General features: G+C 44.3%; 1 protein-coding gene across 17 annotated transcripts in view; it reads right to left on the bottom strand.

The window, feature by feature from the left end:
* The window catches only part of CELF2 (CUGBP Elav-like family member 2), a 557,821-nt gene that overhangs the window by 114,232 nt on the left and 422,302 nt on the right, over positions 1 to 21,287 (bottom strand). For all 17 annotated transcript variants that reach the window (XM_059664044.1, XM_059664060.1, XM_059663936.1 and 14 more), the window contains one exon: positions 84 to 166. In XM_059664044.1, coding sequence (XP_059520027.1) covers positions 84 to 166 — 83 coding nt within the window. The remainder of the gene's footprint in view (positions 1 to 83; positions 167 to 21,287) is intronic.

Genomic DNA, 21,287 nt, shown 5'->3' with positions numbered 1-21,287 from the left:
AAGAGCCCATCACTAGAACCTTCAGTTGAAAGGACCATTTTCAAGCAATAAAGTGATTTTGGTACAAAAGTAAACCGACTCACCCCAGGTAAAGTTTTAATATTGTGCAGTGCATTCTGGGCCTCAAGTGCAGCTTTTCTTGTATAAAACGTTACGAAACAACAACCTACAGAGAGAAATGAAAAGGTTTTTAGAAATGTCTGTGAAAGCTTTGCTTAGATATAATGGAGACTGTGGCGAACAAATAATCTACTTAAAAGGATGCACAATTTAAAAATAATAAAGTGCATGAGAACAGTAATAACAACATCCCAAGCATTTACACAGTGCCTTTCATCCTGAATCATATTTATTAGCTTTGCCCATGTTGAGATAAATTCATAGCTCTGTGCACCAGCCACCTGGAACACAGCCCCTCGGAAATGAGGGTGGGTGGGTGGGTGGGGGGGGGGGAGCTGGTAATAGGGCCGCACAAAGAAAAGTGTTTAATCACAACAATAGCAGAAACATTAACTATGATTTCCTTAAAGGGTATCTCTAGGACATCACACTTTTAAAACACTTTCTAAACTCAGTGGTTTAGACAACTGCATTATAAGCCTCTTAAAAGCCTGGATAATGCTCTATTTTATCTCCACCACAGTACATAATGCAAAGTCCCGTACATGAGACACTCACTATTTGTTTACCAGAATGAAAGACTCTATTTTTACCAGTTAGCAACTACGTTACAGTACAGGTGGCCACATGTCCAAATAGGCATCTGCACACTCTGTCCCACGTCTTAAACCTGGCTGTGGCACATCGAGTGGCAACCTCTTGATTCCTTATCTCAGAGCTGATGGGGTCCAGGCAGCATGCCCCTCTGGGAGAGGCTGGCATCCACCCTCCACACAGCCAACTCCCTCCACCAAAGAAATGGTGTCAGGGCCTTGGACCATTCCTTCTGTGCTCTGAAGGATGGCAGACTCCTCCCTCAACATGTAGCCAAGAAGACTGGGTAACAGATCTGGTTAAACCAGATAAAGACACCAGTTAACAATCTGTTAATCAGCACACAGTTTCTTAGCACAACCAGGCTTAGAAAAAAGGTGTGGACAAAAACTAAACATTTAAAGAAAAAAGATGCTGCCTCTGACATTGGCTGTCTTTGGGCTGAGAAAAAAAGGTGGAGAGACACCATCACCAAGACAGTACGTATTTTACCCCTCTCCAGTACAGGATCCTAATTCACAGAGATGGCGAGAGCTTTGAGAGGTTCTCCTATGCAAGGATAGCAAGTAACAGGAGAGAAGCACATGACCCCGAGGCATCAACATTGGTTGGCTCTATTTGGGGGAATGATGAAAATAAGACGAAGAGGGGGAAAAAAGGCACAATTGGAGGGCAGGGAGCTGGCACCGCTGGCCATCTTTGGAGTGCTAAGCTGCCACTCTGATTTTTCAAACCGAATGCTCATTTAAAGGTAGAGGGGGAAACAAATGTACAATACTGTTCAGAGAGCATTCCAAAATGCATGAAAGATGCCTCCTCCTCGTTTGGAAAGAAATTTGGAAACCTGTCATATATTTGATTTTATTGGAACCTATTGAGATGAAATATGCAAAACCTTTTACCTTAAGGACAAAGTTGAGTATGAGCATAGCTTCCTGGCATTTAAAAATACAAGCATCGAGAGATAGGAAACCCTTCATATATATATATCACTGGCATGACAGAGGAAATTGGAAATTAGGAGGTTTCCTTAAAGAATCACAGGTGGACAGCCTGACCATATTTATATGAGCTTTCATTTCAGCTATTTGGACTTCTTTGACCAGAGTTCATTTAGCCATGCTGCCTGATGGTAGATTTTTTACTGAACTAATCAAATTAGCGAGTGGTTTTAGTTTCTCTGGCATTAGGTAAGCCCAAGAAAAGCTATAGGAATGGCTGTAGGTCAAGGAATAATAATATGTACAGCAAAGTCAAGTCCCAGCTTCCAGTACCCATCATAATCGCTCTAAGAAGAGGAAAAACTACCAGCTATGCTTTTCTAGGCTTGGCATAGAAAGAAAAGCAGAGAAGGTGCCACCCATTGCCTTCTGAAAGCTTCTAACAACCAGACTCTCAGTAAGTTCTCTGCCGATCCTGGGCTTACAGGATTAGATGCCAGGTAAGGATGCAGTAGGGAAGGCTCGGAATTTCCCCTCAACAATCAAAGCTTCAGAAATAGCGGAATCTGATACTTTCAAGCAGGTGGGTTTTGGAAGTGTGAAACTTGAAAAAAAAAATTAGGGCTGGGGTAGAAGTTACAGGATAGTTTGCTTGCCTGGGAAGAAGGAAGTTAAGGAAGATGAAAAACAAAGCCAGTCTGGCCACGCTCAGAGCTAAGAATGAAGCATTTAGATTGGTCTAAAGAAGTGACAGGAGCTAGAAATGGAGAACTAAACATGATGCTAAGATAAACGTACAAGCAGCAAAGATGATGGAAACTGAGGGAAGCCTGTATGCTCGGCCAACCTGAAGAGCTCTGACGGACACGCAGTGGGCTCAGGAATAAAGCAAGCTCTCCTGCCTTAAACCCCAAACAGAATGCCGACCATTTCCCACTGCCTGAAACCCACTGGGAAGAACAGTTCATTTCCTGTTTAAGTATTAACAGGGTGTCCTTGCGGGGGTGGCAATGTTTCACCGTTCCTAGCTATTAACATCTTAGTATAAATTTGGCTGAAGTGTTTTCCTCTTGAACAAAGTTCTTAGTGGATGGAAGGTGGTTTTCGTTGGTTTTTGAGAAAAGGCAAGTTTGAAGCTGAGGGCTGCGCAGTGCAGGATGGGGATGAAGGGGGAAAAGAAATGAAGAGAGGAGTCTAACGTATAGAAGGGGAGATGGGAAGATGCCCCAAATCTCAAACTCTGTCCAATTTAATCGGGGGCCTTCACTGCCTGTCTAACTGACAAGGTGAAACCAGGCATTCATGATGCTGGTCCTTTCTAAACTGTGTACAGCTCGTAACTCTCACTCCATGCTCATGTAAACAACGGGTGCTGTTTTTTAAAAATGCTGCCCAGATCAGCTCTAGTTCTGGTTGCAATGCATTGGAGAAGCCCTGGCATAACACTGGTGATATGCGTCCCTCGCTACTCGCTGAACCCAACCCAACAGCTCAGCACCCAACTAGGCACCTTTGAAGAAGGTGTCCCAGCTCCAGGTGGGCACAGCCCGTGGCCTGGAGAGCAGCGCTCAGGCTGAATTTCTGCTCCGACTTGCAGCCTCCACTGGGCCCCACCATGCAGTGAACAACTTGCAGAAAGGTGGGGGTGCTGGGGAATATCACCCCAAGACTCTTCCCTTTGGTTTCTAACATTTGAATCCTGAGTGACGCGGGAAAACATCTAACTTCCTCTGTACCTTAGCTACTTTAGCTTCATCACTGCTAAGTCAGTGAATAAAAACCAGGTCTGCCTAAAATCCTCCCCAAACTATATGGGCATAAAGGCAAAGTGTTTCATTCAGAACAAATTTTTAAAGTCAAAAGTATTCTTTATCTTTCTTGGGCTAAAAATGTCTTGCATTTCATTCAGCATGCATACTGATCCACTTGATAAAAACAGTGTTTGATTAAATTATCTTAAAATTTGCAGGGTAAATACAGAATTATCAATTTAAATAGTTCCCTTAAATGCAGCAATCTATTTTTCCCCTGATGGGACTTTAGTCTGTATACTTCCAGCATAAGAATGTGTTAAAGACTCGTTTCTGTGAGTACTCTCTAGAAACCATAGTCTTTTTTATCCATCTATCATTTGATATGCTCACTTAAAATTTTCGATTCATTGACTCGCAGAGATTATTTCAGCAAAGGAAGGGAGAAATATCATTATTTGCCCTGATATGGTAATTACCATGGAAAAAGTTCAGGGAGCTACTACAGATCCCAGAAGATCCATGAAGGTTCAAGAAGGATGGAATTTTCTTTCTTGCCTACCCTAACCGGAGGTACAGCTGCTAAGGGAACCACCTGTCTCCGAGATTTCCCCACACCAGCTGTAACTCAGGGCTGAAATCTACTGGATGCATTTCCAGGTCAGCTGCAGCACCAGATGGCTCGGCAATCTGATTCTGGGGACAGACTCCTCCTCCAGCAGATCTGCTTCCAACTTCATCGTAAGGTGGGTGGTTAGACACTACACCATCCACAGGTCTCTTCAGTGGTCAGCAGCCGCCACAGGCACCAAGGGGACAAGCCCTCAGCTTTGGGGGTTCCAGGAACGTTCATGAATGTCAGCCAAGGGAAGTGACGCCCTGGGGCCTCTGGGGGATGAGCAGAGGCTAATGCAGTTTGATGAGTCAGGTGCCTCAGCAAGCCCAACTCCTTTTCCTGCTTAATGCTGCTCATTTTTGCTACTTCACATTTTTCTGCTTTGCTCGTTTGACACTAATAAGCACTTGGACTTCACAATTCTCGCCACCTTTATCCACTCATTCAGGAGTTTCTGCCAGTGGCAGTAGCCAACTTACAAAAGATGAACATGACCTTCCACACCCAAGTTACTTTATGGCATCCTGCTTTCCCAGTTTCATTGACACAATCCATCTTTCACGTGTCTATTTATCAACCCCAGTATACTGCTCCTTAGAAGGGCTTTTCAAATTCACAGATGAGATCGGTCAAGTGAACCAAACACCTGTCCCAGGCCTACACAGAGCTCACATGTCCACTGCTGATGACTCCTCCACTGGTCATCAAGAGACGATGAGTCTGAAACATCATTGGTAACACATTAATGCACGGTGAACATTACATCTCCCTGAGAATTTATTTTGCTGCTTGAATTTGTACACCTAGCAGAGCCCCTAGGCAGGCATTGTAGGACAGATCAAGTGCGATGGTCGGTGGAAGAGGCCTGGAAGGGAAAGACCCGGGGTGCAGAGGGTCCTCGGTGAAGGCCAGGTGCAGGGCCTCACATGAGCCGCAAGCCAGTGGACGCTGGGCACTGAGGGCAGGCGAGACATACAGAAAGGCCACCTGGTTCCAGAGCCTCTTGTCTGCCACCCCTCTGTCTCCTCAGAGCCCCGACAAGGGGACTGGGAGCCTTTCACACCCAGGTTCCCACAAGTGGACAAGTTTAGCAATCTAGTTGCCCATGTTCAGCTTGGAAAGCGACATGTAATCAGTATTATAATTGTGCGGTAAGATTAGAGCATCTTGGATCAGAAGTTGAGAGTGGCGGTTCCCAGGGAGGCTGACTGCTAGACAGTCCAGACAGGGGAGATGCATCTGACTGTATCTCCTCACAAACCGTTTCTGCTGTTATGAAGGTTCCCTCAGGTATTCTGCCGGCTAAATTGCTGAATAATTTGGGACACTGTCTTGAGGTTTCTGCTGTTTCCAAAGATATAGCTCTGAACAAGACAGGCCAACACACACACACACACACACACACACACACACACACACACACAATGGTAGTATATTTAAAATCATAAAGAAGACACTCAACTTTACTGAAAGACTTTAATTTTAAATGATCAAGTAGATTTATCCTCAAAGAAACCATCTGGATTATCATAAATCTTTTCAAACCACAGCTGTTTCTCTTGAAAATCTCTGCTTGGAAACTCTTGGTAATACAGAATTTTTAAAAAATGCACTTCGTTTGTGGAAACCACCAGTTTACACCATGTTTTGCCCTGAGTCAAACAGCAATTTGTTTACGTTGTCCAGTGTGGAGGGTGGTGTAGACACAGCCCCAGAGAATGATGCCAGAGGTCAGATTTGTAAAAGTACCTCTGCCCCGAAGCAAACTGACCCCGTACTCGTGGCAGGGGCTTCCTCCGAGGTTTCCAGACCTCACCAAGGTGGGGCGGAAGGGAACAAAGGTCTGAGGCTCTGAAGAGCCTTTGACTCTAAAATATAGACAACAAGGCAGTTTGCATCATGTCTGCGTGCTTGTTGTAAGGAATCCAGGTATAAGGACGAGAGGTCAGTGACTTGAATGGTTTTCAATTATTGAAACAGTCGCCTGTCAGCTGTCGTGTAGACTTTTCAGATCACAGGCCAACGATTAGGAAGCCAGCCCAGCATGCGGCTGGTCTAGTGTCATTCCTCACACATCTCCTGGAGCCACCAGCCTGGGCTGAGCATGAATTCTCCTGGGAATGGTGCTCTCTTAAATGGGAGAAACGGCCTTTTTAGAATGTTCTAAAAACATTCTAAACGGCAAATTCGTTTTCTGATGCCACTCCAGTTATATCTTCACATGGAAAACTGTGGGACATTCTCTGAAGTACACAGAAATAACTGTACACTTGAGGATGGAAGAGAGAAGGTGAAAAAAATGATTTCCTGCAACTCTGTAGGCTAAGCCACTAAAATAAAATGTATCTCAGGTTTGGAGCTCATGGCGCTGTGCACGTGGACACCTGTCTCCTCAGATGGACTCTGTCCACTGGATACACAGGGGCCTGCCATGTCTTCAAGGCCATTCAACATCATCCTCATAAGAAATCGATGTTATTTGATTAATCTAAGCAAATGAACACTTGAAAACAGCCACAGAATGATCATCTGATGGTTGTAGCAGACAAATTCAATTCAAAATACATTTGAATTCTGGATGTCAACAGTCATCACACTGTGAACTGAAAACCCCTTTAACGTCTGCGTCTGAATTCTAAGGGGCTGGCAGATCGAGGGACAAAGGCCCTGGAAGGCTAACTTAGCCAACCCGCTGTGGCTTTTCTCTTTCTGTGAATGAAGATCTCTTTTGTGCACATTTGCAAGCAAAGTAGGTGCCTGCATTACACAAGTTGCACTGCAACTGGGATCTTGGCTTCTCATCAAGTCAGTCGCATCCAGGCCAGTTGAAGTCAAAAGAGGACGCACTCTTTCTTCACCCTTGATTCCCCTTGTGATCTATTTCCTCCCTCAATCTTCGCCACTCTATAGAGAATTTAATACTTTTTCCGAGTCCAAAGGTTGTTGATCTAAGTGGTGTATGTTGTGTCCAAGTGAATCTCCCACACACCAAGCTCTCCACTGTCAACCATCGGCCTCACCCCTGCCAGCACCCTGGACTCTCAGTTTCTACAAAGCAGTTAAAGGTTCAAACACTCCATCAAAAGTCCCCTGAATTGTATATTTAAAGAAAACTTAGTGTTAACCTTAAAAAAAGAAGTAGATTACCAGTGGTCTGGAAAGTGATCCTCAGCGCCTTGACGCAAATACCATTCTTTAAAAGTACACAGATGTGTCCTTTCCTTGGCCCAAAGTTCCCCCACCAAGAACTAGTGCTGCCAGAGCAAAACCATGTCAAATGTACTGCGATTAATTTGTGGCCTCCATGGTCCTAAGTGTTTATTTTGTTTACTTTGTCCTCAAAACATGAGTCCCAAGTATTGCTACCAACTACACCAGCAGTTGCCAACCTTTCGGACCTCACGGACCACAGGCTGGTGACCGCTAAACTACATGGTTACATTAAGATGCAGCTCCCATGCTGCACAGCATGGGCTTGCATTCCTGCTTCCACTTCCTTACCTGGGCTCCTCTCAACTTGGATACTGCACCCAGATGGCTACAGTGCCTGACGTAAACTGAGAGACACGAAGGCCAGGAATGAGAAAAGTGGCATTCGAGGCAAATAGTTCTAGGAAGAACCTAAAAGAGATGACGTTTTGTTTTGCAAGTCATTTACTGCCTCCCCCTCCAACTTTTTTTTGCTTTAAACTCAGAAAAAGAAAATCAGAGGAAGTGAACATGGCATTCTCTTGGCTTCTATGCCCCTTCCATAGAATCAGAGTTTTATAATTCGTTAACTCAACTACCCTAACGAGAAGCTAATAGATAAGGCAAAACCATCCTAACCATTATTGGTTGACAAGACCCTTCACACGGGGCTGTGCCATGAACCACTCAACAGTTTCTGTCTGGAACCCTTTCAACCTCCCTCATGTCACCAAAAATGTCCTTTTATAACCGAAACCTCTCTTGCTTGAAACTTCTAACAGTCTCCTAGGACAAACCTTTTTTCTCTATCTAAAAGTGGGTCTTCCATAGCTAGCATGACAGCTACCCAACACAAATGCCACAAATCAACTTCAAATGAAACCATATCCAATTACCGTAGTTTTACAGAGTTTGATATAATTGGCACCCTGATGTAGAAACTATTACCATCTGGCCACTACCTGGGAAGCAGAAAAACAACGCTGCCATTCTGCTCTCAGTGCTTGAATTACGTGGCTGTCATCGTTTGGGTCACCAAGGGCAAACCCCAGGGAATCCCTTGGGAATTTCACTGACAAAGCAGGAGCTGTACTTTTTACTTCTGGCTGCCAGGCGCAGGGATTCTCTGTTCCTCCCAGAACTCTGACTCAACGTTCCTAGCAGGACCACCGCTCTGCAGCAAATCTGAGCCAACCTATCAACCAGGCAGAGAACAGTGATCTCACCGTTCAGTGATCTCCCTGCAATCCTGCACTCTTTCCTCAGACGCCGCGCCTGATGTGCAGTGACCACATGACCACGTTCTAAGTGGCCACAGATCTAGGCTACTGCCAGCCTCCTGCTGCCCTGGGGACTTCTCTCAGAGAAACCATCTCCTGATGCTCCATGGCCCCGTGAGGACAGGCTCACTCTCTAAATCTGCCAGGAAAATTGAGTTTCTTTCTTTCTTTCTTTTTTTTACCCTAGATTAAATCTACTGCATTTTCAAACCCTTTGGAAAAGCAACTGAGGAGGAATGTGCACAGCTCTGTGTGTGCTGCAACACTCCTCGCCCATTATTATGTAAACACGAGGAGAGCAGGACACAAGCAGAAAAGGTATCAAGGGCAAAACTGCTGGGATCTGCTTTTCCCCTTCACCCTGGGCCTTTGAAATAAGCCACTTATGTTGAACCATTTCAAACGTCCAATACCTGTAAAGTATCTGAAGAATTTTAATGTCACCCTTTTCCCTTGATGTGACCATCATTGCATTTAGCCGCTTCTTAAACTCTCCCACTCTGCTCTAAGCAGGGGACGGTGAGTTTACGGGTGATGCACATGCTTTTCAAGGAACCTGGGACAGGATACAGGAAGCAGGCAATCTCCTTTGTTACAGAGAAGGTCACCTGAGCTTTGGAATACAAGGTAATAAGCAAATGGTGTAGCTATCACAATTTTATTTTTAATAATTTTTTTTTTTTTGATTTCAGAGAGGAAGGAAGAGGGAGAGAGAGATAGAAACATCAATGATGAGAGGGAATCATTTATTGGCTGCCTCCTGCTTGCCCCACACTGGGGATAAAGCCCACAACCTGGACATGTGCCCTGACCAGGGAGTGAACCGTGACCTTCTGGTTCATAGGCCAATGCTCAACCACTGAGCCACATCCAGCCAGACTGTGATTTTATTTTTAAATACTAATTCTAGATTAGGAAGAAGGACCATATTTTTTTCTCTAAAGGTAAGAAAAAAAAGTAATTTCAGGTTGAACTTGACAAGCCAACTAAAAGGCCTACTGGGCAGTATCCCTAAACTTGGGGTGACTGGACAGACTCCCTAGGCTGGTGGGTCTCCCAGGAGTCTTGGTGATGAGGCAGAGATGGCACCCCTGAGGATGGCAGCAATGTCTCCTTTCCCAAGAGCCCACGGCTGCAGTAGGCCTCCAGGCTGATTTAACCAAGACACCTTCACACAGAGGAAGGAAGGCGGCTCAGGGTTAACTGTGGGAGAAGGTACTTCTGCCTTGAATGCAATTAAAAAGGATTTAGTTTCTAAAGTACTGAGGAACCTCATTAAAAGGAAGTTTTTAATATAAGGTTATTTCATAGCATGGATTCTCTTGAGGACAGGTTGGCATTTTAATTAGGAGTTTGGTGGCAATGGGAGTAGGTCAAAATCACGTCTAATTTGCTAGGATTCTCAGTTCAGCACACTGGGCTTTTAGACCAATCTGTTGAGTCTCAACTTCATTGTGCTGCTTTGAGGGTGTGGTGATCTGTCCTTGGAGACTAGGAATATAGACCCCTTATCATTAGTGTAAAACACGGCTCAGCTCTGTCCCTCTGTGGATATCACTGGTATTCTAGCTTTTTGTGGTCCTGATCTAGGTGGGGCTGAACTCTCCAGAGGCATTTCAATCCAGAGCAGAAACTGGAGAAAGGAATCATATCCACTTCCTGACGCCAGTCTTCACAGCCAGAGTGAAATGTAGAGGCCCACCCTCTGGCTATAGAAACGGTATGCTGGCGAAAGGAAAGCTCTGCACTGGTTTTAGCCTGTTTCCTGTGCCGTGACTCCAGAGAGTGGCTATTAAGACCACTGTAACTGCCTCACCCACTCCCACGATGCCTGCGTCATTTTTCATGTAGATCAGGGAGGGAGAGACTTTTATAAGTTTCCTGGAACAGCAGAACCCATGCAAGGGATGCACTTATGTAGCCAAGTATTAGTTAATGTTCCAGGGATAAGAAGTCCCAGAGTTCTCATGGCAGAGACCCTGACAGTTTTCAAAGTCACACTGGATTTTCTCTCCTGCTTCATTCATAAAACTTCGCAGTGAGTCAAGTAGTCAGTCACCCCATATGAGAATTTCAGACTGACTTGGGGATGTGACACAGCTCTTTACCTCTTCAAGCTTCTGTTTCCTTATTTATAAAATCGAGTTAGCAATAATAGCTGTATCACGGGGTTGTCACATTAAACAAAATAATTTGTGAAAATGTATGGCACAGCTCCTGGCATATCCCTCAAAGCGCTTAATAAATGTTACAAATTACTGTCCACCTTAAATTTGTTATGTTCCTCCATAAAGCCCCAAGGCAGGCAGGATCTATGCAGGGTCCCTAGGAGACCGGTGAGGGGCAGGCAGTGTTACCCCAATGTTATAACAGAAGCACCTGAGGGACTGAAAGGCAGCGTCAACACGCCTGCCACAGTGCTGTGCTGCTCCCCGCTGGCCTCCGGGTGGACGGGAGACACACGAGCCCCTTTGTAAATGATGGCCACGCACCCTTTAATAGGGTTTGGAATTGATTTTGTTGTCTTGCTTTCTGAAGTAATTACTCAGAACCAGCCAAGTTCACCCATTTGCATGGCCTTTGAGTACCCGGCACATCCATTTACATGGCCTCTGAACAGTCAATCAATTTTAATGGAATCATTGTGGTGACTTTCCTGCTCAGGGTATGACAAATTTTTCCCCAACTGTACCCTTGATGGTACTCCCCCAAGAGCCCAGAATTCCCTAAAACAGTTTGTTCTTTGGAATAAAACCTGTTGCTGTCTAATGAGCACACCCAGGTTTCATTACTAAGAAAGGAGTTGAACCACAGATGTGTGTCACTTCCCCTTATTTCAGCAACAAAGGAGGAGGGAAAAGCAGTGACCTGGGCTTCGCGTGAAGAGGCGGCACTCTCGATGTGTAGGGCCGAGAGCGGCAAGAGAGGAGAACTGGGGTGCCTGTCCCTCGGGAGAATTCAGGAACCTGAAAATGAGGTTCCAGTGGCTGGATTTCATCTGGAGAGTTATCATCACACAAGGGTAATCCCTGGACTGCCTGATAAGCTGCTGTCTCCAATGGTAGTTCAGTTCCTGTTTTGCTATCATGCTACCTAGGACCACTGAAGCTCTTTGCTGGCAGGGGCCACATCGAAAGGTCCCCTGTGGTCCCCTTAATAAGGCATGGCACTGTGCCAGGTATCGGGTGCTTTTTTTAAAAAATATTTTTATTGATTTCAGGGAGGAAGGGAGAGGGAGAGAGAGATAGAAGCATCAATGATGAGAGAGTCTCATTGATCAGCTGCCTCCTGCATGTCTCCCCACCCCCTCCCAACACGCCCACCCCCACCCCCACTGGGGATTTAGCCTGCAATACAGGAATGTGCCCTGACCGGGAATCTAACCACGATTTCCCGGTTCAGAGGTTGATGCGCAACCACTAAGTCGGGGCATCAGGTGCTTTTTAAATACTTATTGATTGTCCTCAGGGCATTTCTCCATAGTTCACCCCAGAGAAACTCGGTTTCTTTTATATTTCATGTTCTACGAGCCTTTCTGATGTGGGCTATTCGTGGTGGTAAAAACAGGCCATGTGACACTCATTTCCCGAGAAATGACTCTGGTATGGCTGACCAATTTCTGGCCTAAGACATGTGTAGTTTGCTGGTTAGGTGAGCTAGATTTTTTTCAATCCACTTCTTAAGATAATCTGTACACAGTGCCAACCTTGGATTCTGGCATAGAGAAGTGAAGGTTGGCTTCTTTTCTTCCTTCTACTTGTGATATAATTTTAGGGGTACCATGGAGGCTTCCTCTAAATCTAGGGTGATCAAATAACTCACCAAGTGGGGACACTCTGGGAAGTAGAGGGGAGAATATTAATAGTCATTCTGGGACAACAGAACAAAACGAGGGCTGTCACAAGCGAACACAAAGACTCCTCTCTTTCGTTCTCTCAACTGCTTCTCTTCTCCTGTGAGCTTCATCCTTATAGCCGGAAGCTCCGATTTATATTAAAATAAACACTCCTCAAAAGCAACACTATGATCTACTTTTCCAGTGATGTACACTATAGTATAAATAAATCTCCAGCAATAGGTTTTGATATGAGTTTGTTCAGTGACAAGGCGGGTGCTGGGGCATGAGGTGGTGTCATGAAAGGGGGAAAGAGACAAAAACTGGGGTGGCTGCAGGAAAGAAACTTCGCACATATCATAATTTTCACAAGGGCTGGTCCTGACTGACTGTGATCACCTTCAAGTGCTGGACTGAGAGAATAAAGAGAACTTAGCAACTGTGCAGCTTTAGTCTATTTCCAGTTAAAGAAACTGGGCCATAGCTCGCCCAAGTTGGCTCAGTGGTTGAGCATCGACCTATGAATCAGGAGGTCATGGTTGGATTCCTGATTCCAGGTCAAAGCACATGGCCGGGTTGCAGGCTTGAAACCCAGTAGGGGGCGTGCAGCCTATCAATGATTCTTTCTCATCATTGATGTTTCTATCTCTCTCTCCCTCTCTGAAATGAATGAAAATATATTTTATAAAAGAAAAGGAAAAAGAAACTGGGACATAGAGAGGTGGCATCTGGACACAGCGTCAACTCTCTGGGGCCTGGACAAAGCCTGGGCCCGGATCCAATCAGGTGGACTCGCTTTTGCCAAAGACTGTCATGCTGCTTGATTGTTCTGAATCTCAACCCAGGTATATGTTGAGCATGGCTTTCCACTTTCCAGGAAATTAAATAAACATAACTGATTACGGGTACAAGAAAAATATAATCATGGTCCTTGCATTTGATGTGTTTAAAATCTAGCTGCACAGTGAACTGCCCATCCTGCAGCAGGCAGAGAGAAGAAGATTCATCTTCTTTGCCACAGACTCTCTCCCTGGAAACCTCAGAGGGAAAGTGAAATATTTCCCTGATTTCCAGGTTACAGAAAGCTCTACATGCCACACACTGATTAGCCGCTATGTGGCTTCACTCGAGGAAGACGCCATCTATCAGCCTTCCCCGCGCTGCATGCACACCGAAGCAGTGTTTGATCTAAAAACTTTCATTTTTCTCAATCATTGTCAACGACACTCTTTCTTCGGTCAAACCTTTAGAAAAGAGAGACAAGAAATATCCCACAGGCTCCCACTCTGTCCTCAAGATGACTGCATGAAGATGGATTAAAAGTCTTCAGCCCTTTTTGGACTTAAGAGCCAGAACTTGGGTGGAATTTACACACACACACACACACACACACTTATTAAGATGGGAGTGGGAAGAAAGGCGTGTTGGAAAACACTCAACAATGAGCTAAAGGGTTGGAGGCAACAAAGATCACTTACGCAGCAAAGCCTCTGCTATACTCGATTGCTTCCTAATTGTGCAGATAACAAATGACAATAATACTTCCTAGTAGTCAAAAGAGGTTCTCCTGCCACTGAAGGCCTCCTTATTCTAAATTTTGTTCTGTCACCAATAACTCAGGCAATCCAAAACAGTAGGTAGCCCAAATATTTTTTCAGGATGTCCTGGAATACTTTGAGAGAAAGAATTATCTTCCTAAATATTAACTGTCATGGGCAAACATTAAAGTTGGTTGGAATTCCCCTAGCACACCTCAATTTGTCCAAAGGGTCTTGGTCCGCACCGCTGTTGTGTACACAGAGACTAGGATTCAAATGTGCTGTGAAGAGCATATGAAACAGAAATTCCACACATCTCCTGGCGTTCTTCTGGCATGCTCAGGAGGCTGAGTGGAGCAGCTTTCTATTTTCCAGTTTGGGACAGAGGTCACTGATAAATAATTCAACCCATTATTTCTCCAATATAGTTATGTTTCTAATTTCCATGATGATAAGCTTCAAAGGATTCAACATTATGATGGGACGGGGGCTAGGGGACCAGGGAACTCCCAATATTTCATTCCTAGTCAATCTTATACATTGACCTACGTGTTAAAGAGCTGTCATGACATGATATGTTCAAAGTATTTGATATGATCCATAAAACAACCGTATATCAAAATGTCTGCTAACCTTGGTCAACTGAATGAAGCAATGAGCTAATTCAAAGAAAAATTCAGGTTTGAACGGATATATTAGTGTTATATAGTATAGATACAATATAACTCTGCTTCTAAATTCTAAGAACAGAGATAGGTAAAGGGTGCCAGGAACTAGATTTCGGCCATCTAGTCTGCCACCCTTCCTTACAACATGGGATCCTAAGACTGCAACAAATGTACACTGCCCTCCCCAAATTTCATTACATCTTACGGTGTTTCTCAAACTTTCCTAAGACCTTCACCTGGAATGTTTATAAAAACACAGATTCCTAAAACTAATCCAGACATATTGGGTCAGGATTTTCAGGGAGAAAGGCCTGGTAATCTGTATATCAGGGTCCCCAGTAAGACTCATCCTCAAGGAAGTCTGGGGAACAATACAACCAGCCGCCTGTAGCAGAGACTAGCAGCTGTCCACGCGGGTCTCCTCCCTCCTTCTGCCACAGCACCAGGACTGAAGAAGAGTGCATGGCAAAACCACACCCGCTAGCTTCTTGTCATGTCACTATGTACAGGACAAGAACATGTGAATGGAAGTGATATTTGCTGCTTCAGAGCCAGGGCTTGCAATGGAACAGATATTTTCATATTTCCTTTTGGATGGATGCAGATGACAGACAAAGTAACAAAAAATATAAGGAGGAGGTAGGGCAACAAGATGAAGAAGAAGGCTGGATCCCTGTAATATTACTTGGAGGAAAGCCATTCACCAACCGAACACTAAAAAGGATTACTGACATGAGCAAGCAACTTCTACTAGGTTTTTAGTTGAAATACAATTTCGGGCCTATTTGTTGCAGCAGTTTAGTCTACCCTGATTACTACAGCACCTGGAAGGTGATACCTGGAAAGTCTGGGTGAATTTGAACATCATTCGTTCTGTTCCGACCACAGGAAATCCAGAAAGCCTGTCAACATCTGTCCCTGGAAGATCTGCCCTAAAATAGATTCTCTGGTGCACACCTCCCACGACCCAGTTTTGTGACATTGGTGTCGGGGAGGCGCTGGGTGCTGGCTGCTCTGGAAAGCTCCGGGGTGAGAAATTCAGGCCATACAATCAGGACACATCTAGGTTATCTAAAGCCTGAAGACTGACTGGGTTACTCTTCACCACATCCCTTGCTCTTTATTAAGCCTCCCCTCCATAGTGCTGTAGAGAAGCAATGAGTATATCTTATAGAGTTAAAAATCCCTCTAAATTTCTAGCCATCAAGGCTAACTTCTTGCCTGTCAGCGCTTTTAAAATATTGATGGCTTTTTCCTCATAACACACATGCCAAGTGGAGTCCGGAGGGCCTGCTCTTAACTGTGACTAGAAATGGACTCCATGTAATTAAATATATTTTTCAAGAGAAAGTACACTAAGAAAGGTGGGGGCAACATCCATCAATCCCCCTTTGCAGGCCCCCTCTATCTATTCTGGCCTTAGTGCAGTAATATGAGGGCTGCTGGCAAGCTTGACACTCACTTCTGACACCTCTGGCTGGAGAGCGATGGCAAGCCGGCCCGTGTATGACACAGGAAGAGTTTGGCTGGAGGGATACGAGTCCGTTTGGAAGTAATTTGCTATATATTCAAGCGGGAAAGAAGAGGGGCCAACAGGATGATTAGTAACTGAACTGGGGAGAGTAAGAAAACATCGCAGAAACAAAGAGAAAACATCTTGTACTGTTTTCTTAACCGAATGGCTTCTCACTAGTCTCCAATTAAAGATGTTGGTGCCAGAGATAATATTCTTGGGTTCTAATCAAACTATCATTTTACCCCCGATAATCTGTCACCTGTAAAAAATAATCATACAACTGTACTCCCAGTTTTCCAAATCCCTGGAATCCTTGGTTACCTGACAGGTAAACTGCGGTTGGTCCACAAAATGAGAATAACCTTACAATACAACTCACTGCATTTCCTCCCTATGAACTGAAACACACACACTAGACTGAAAGTAGACTTGTAGTTCAAAGACAGGCTGTGCAATCTAATTGGCAGACCTTTATATCCAAGATTTTATTCTGAGTCTTGGGTCTTCCTTGAAACATCAATAAGTCGTATATGGATTGCTGTTAACATCTTTGTAAGCAGGAATAATTATCTCTAGAGGAGACAGAGTCTATGAAAAAAAAAAAATCTATGATGCTTTTCCTTCAGAAGAGCTTTGTAAAAAAGGTGAGGTCTGGAACAGACCGAACGACCTCTCTCTTTCAGGCCTTCTGCGGTAGCTGGCTATGAAAAAAGAATGTTAGAAAGTGGATACTGGCCTAGAATTTTTTTTTTTCCGTAGTTCACATAACCTTAGATTTTTTTTTTTATTATTGTACTCAGAACAAAAGAAAATTCTAAGCACCAGCATCCTTATTTCTAAGGGGCCTATCCATGTCTAGATGAGTGAAAGTCTAGTCTAATCAAGTTTATCTAAAAACAAAAGATCAAAGGTAGAAAAAGACATTGACAGTAGATTAAGTAAAAAAAGACATTGACAATAGATTAAGTGTTCTGTCTCCCAGGTCTTGCCCTAAGCTTGCAGGCTCCTAGGAGGTCTGACCATCACAACCCATGTTTTTCCTCTAAGAAGATAACAAAATATTGGTGAACTACCTCATTCAGTCAGGGACTGGCTGACTGCAGTCTTTATCAGTTACTGCATTCTGCTCCCATGTCTTAACCACAGCAGAATAATTAGTTTTGAGATTGTACACTGCTGTACGGAATAAGCTGTAACACTAAGAGATAACTGACTGATTACACAGCCATGTTTAAAACATTTCATCAGTCTTAGGGCAGCAGATAAAACAACTATTTCATGTGTACCAGCAGGTTCCAGATTAACCCTGCGGAGTTAAAAACTGTGAAACCAAATATCAGCCGATTCCAATTTAAAGCAATAAATCACTGGTGAATGTTGACATAGTTATATGGGGTCTGGTTACCAGGTGACAGTTACTGTATATTTTAATCCAACTTCCATATTTTTTTTTTAAAAAAAGTATTTTGCAACTGCCTCAAAGCTGCCACAACAATATACTTTTAAAAGAGTAATAACACCAAAATGTAAAGAAATAGCCTTAATAAAACTGTCAGCATCAAAAACGATACAGAAGTTTCTTCATGAAGACATGAATTAAAATCAGGAGTACATACACACCAATAAACTAAACACGCAGGAATTAGACAGAGTTTGTGTACAAGCACCTAAATATCAGATATCCATTTGGGAATAAAGATTTAAGAGCTGCTTCTCCCGCCCCCTGCCATCAACCATGGGAGTCAAACAGCAGTGAGCTTCTATTCAATGTCCCGAGCAGGGCAGCCCAAGGCCATTCTGTTCCTTCCACTGTGCATTGTTAACAGAAAAGTGGTCGGTCCATTGAGAGGCCACCAATAAACGTTGCTGTTGCTTTCTTTGGAGGTATTATGGCAACCTGGACGCTAAATTGTCTTCTGCCGAGTACAGAAAACGAGCTTGGTTTTCCTTTTCCCCTGTGACATTTGATAAGGGATCCTTTGAGACCCTAGTATCAGTTTATTTTATGGGAACTGAAACTTGAGATGAAAATGGACCCATCTGAAGACTTTTTACACATGTGAATGGAGAGAAGAGCTGTCCGGCGTCCAATGGACGGACCCTGGACTAAACAGTCTGCCTGGTGTAACAAAGGGCACCGGCCTGAGTCCGAGAGGGTGGCTGTAGTCCCAAGTCTCCTGGCGGGGCTAACTCACTGACATTCGACCACAGATTCCTGGGTAAAAGCAAGATGCCCAGCCCACCGCCTATCCCAGGGTCATCACAGGGAATAAGTGAGAGATGATGTGAGGATGCACTACAAACAGAAGGAGTCTATACAGATGGGAGTTATTATCACAGAGGGCATCAGCACTCTGTGGTTTATAACCCTGGACTGGGTGTAGCAGAAGCTGAGCAGCTTTTGGCAAATCACTTCCCATGTCTTCTCTCCCTCTACAAAGAAGCTTACTCCGCTCATGAGTTTCACAGGTTCCCTGTGGATGATTGGTCTAAATGACTCTTACTTACATATTCATGGTTTATATGATGCTACAGCTAACCAATAAAAGCAGCCCACTGATGAATTCAAACTGCTCTACGAAAATGTAAAGGACTAAGTCATTTCCAAGGGGCTAATTTTTTTTCCCCCCACGAGGTGGACAGAGGAGGTTTAAATGAAGACTCTGTTCTGCTATGCTTAAGAAAGAGCATTAGTATCTTGTGTGACTGCATCTGTGAATGAAGACATTCAAGAAACCATTATGTTTTCAACGTAGGTTAATAATAAGGCTATTTTTCCACCCACTCGTTGGCACAGCTGTAATGTTCTTGGCCTCAAGTGGGAGGCAACGTGGAACAAGGAGTCAGAAGATGAATGACATAAAGCATACCAGCACCAGTTAGTATAAAATATTACCAGATTAGAAATGACTGGTTATTGTCTCAGTGACGGCGACTCCTTCCCCCACTTTGTTTCCTGCAGACGTGGAGTTGTGGCACCCAAGCCCGCCAATGGAGTGAGTACCCAGGTAATGATCAGTTAATGTCTGTCCTATTTCTCAACAGTTGCCAGCCCAAACTTCAAGCACCATTCATCTCCAGCCCTCTTTTTCTTAGGTGACACTGCTGTTCCTGTGCATGGCTGCGGGCCTGGATGGGTCGTGGCAGGTGCAGAACCAAGTCGGATGATGAGGGAGGAGGGGGGGGGGAACAAAGAAGTGATAGCTAAGCATGGCTATGGCTATCAGGACCCGGTGACCCGCACAGGAAAGACGGAGGGGTTAGGGAATGCCAAACACTGCTGTTTGGAACCACCTACTTACTGTACCCTAAATCTCTAGGTGTCTGGTGCGTTTCTGCTCTCTCCAGTACCGAAAAACGAGCCGAATGGCAGTTAACACTCTCAGAAAGCACTTTGGGGATATTCTAGGAAAAGGACAGTGAAAGCGCCGAGTGTGACATTACTGTATTGTAACAGAATGAGAAATATTATCACACCTGGAGGTGCGATAGGAGGTGATTTGAAGTGCATAGTGGAACACTGACAATCAATATCGCAGGTTTATACAGCATCCACAAGGGCACTTTCAAAGCTCCTTCTGAACTATGCACAGGAAAGGCATTATGGGCCCCATTATTCTGAGATGGGACCAGTGCCAGGGATGCCTGAAAGTGCCTGTTGAAAATGACCAGTTAGAGCAGAGGCCACCGAGATCAAAGCTCACCTCCATTCTTCCCTGAGATTATGGCCTGTCTAGCACAGAGCCACCCGTATTTTTGTAACCCATGTGGCACTAGAAAACAGGATGGTTTCTTGTTGTCTGTGAAACAGACAGCAAATAGGAACTGAGCTGAACTTCTCCATGAAAAGTGATACCTATGGGTGTTTGCATCTCCTGTCAATTTCTTCCAGTCAGAAAATGCTACCTGACTCTGTATCTGTTAACATTTGACATTATATTCCTAGTAAAATAGCATATGTTAACATGTCATTGATCTTTGCTAATAATAGCAGGTGGTGTGTGTGGGGGGTGTGGTTAGGAAAAGCTTATTTCAAGGACCCAGGCAGTTTGCTATACTTCTGCTCCAACCCCTCTGTGATCTATATTTGGACCTTGAATGTTTCAGGGCAGCCTTTGCAGAATGAGGACTTAATGACTCTAAAGGGCTAGATCAATGCAAAGATGCAGACATATCTGGGTTTCTGGACAAAGGCTAATTTTCTCATTTCAAAATCTTCCGTTTTCTCAATTCAAAATGAAAACAGTTTTAATGTCTTTACTTTTAAAAATAAAAGAAGTGAAAACTCATAAAATAGAAAAAGCATCAAAAGGAGAATCTTAAGATCACAAGACTCCAAATGCCAAAATTCCTAGTCAGGTGACCATCATTGAAACTGCCAATCTGTTTCCCCACCCACATCTGAGGATGAATGACTCCTCTGCCTCCTTCCCAGGATAACACTGAGAATTAATACTTGATAAATCAGTCCATGTGAAGCACCATATAAACACATGTGTTTTAGCATTTATTGCAAAAGCTATTCCATTAACGAAGTACTCCAAACACATACAGAGCCAAACAGTGCCTTAAATGATCATACACTTCCCACTAAACCGGCATTACCTTTTCCTTGCAGCAAAAACTGCACTGGGCCCTCAGAAGGTATTCTGCCTTCTGATAAATATCCCCCATTAGGCAGGTTTGGTTCACACCCTAGCCCAGTCCTCTGTGGAACAGGAGAGCTTTGCTAAGAATGGACCAGCCCCAAACAGAACCCGCAGGGCGTTAGCAGGAACACAGGTAGATCTTAACGTTAATTAAATTACACTCCATTGCAAGTTCAGGTTCCAGTGACATTTTCTTCTGTACTCATTGAAATATAAATACTGCACTTATCTTGTCACTGAAACTTTTGAGTTGTTCTCTTATAGAGTTAAATCACACCTGTGATTTCCGGCAGACCCCTCGCTGTAAGATTTTGAGGATCGTACCCATCAGAACCGTTCCTTCCCCTACCCTTACAGTTGGCACCTATCTCGCTGAAGGAGCTGGAGGGGTTTCCCACCAGAAAGCAATGATTGCCACCTGAAGCCCAACATCTGCGAGGCCGGCCTGGTTCCCACAGTCCCCAGGAAACCAGGCTCTCCCAGGGAGAGGCTATTACGAAAGTCCGCGGAAAAGTCACTGCACGCCCAGGGAGGTTTGGTGGCGTTTGTGTTCAGGGAGGTGCACAACGGTGTCTCCCTCTCTCTAACAA

This window comes from Myotis daubentonii, chromosome 1, assembly GCF_963259705.1.
Source record: "Myotis daubentonii chromosome 1, mMyoDau2.1, whole genome shotgun sequence".
NCBI classification, from domain to species: Eukaryota; Metazoa; Chordata; class Mammalia; order Chiroptera; family Vespertilionidae; genus Myotis; species Myotis daubentonii.
Note: the sequence above shows the minus strand (reverse complement) of the source record. Positions and strands in the feature narration are given on the sequence as shown.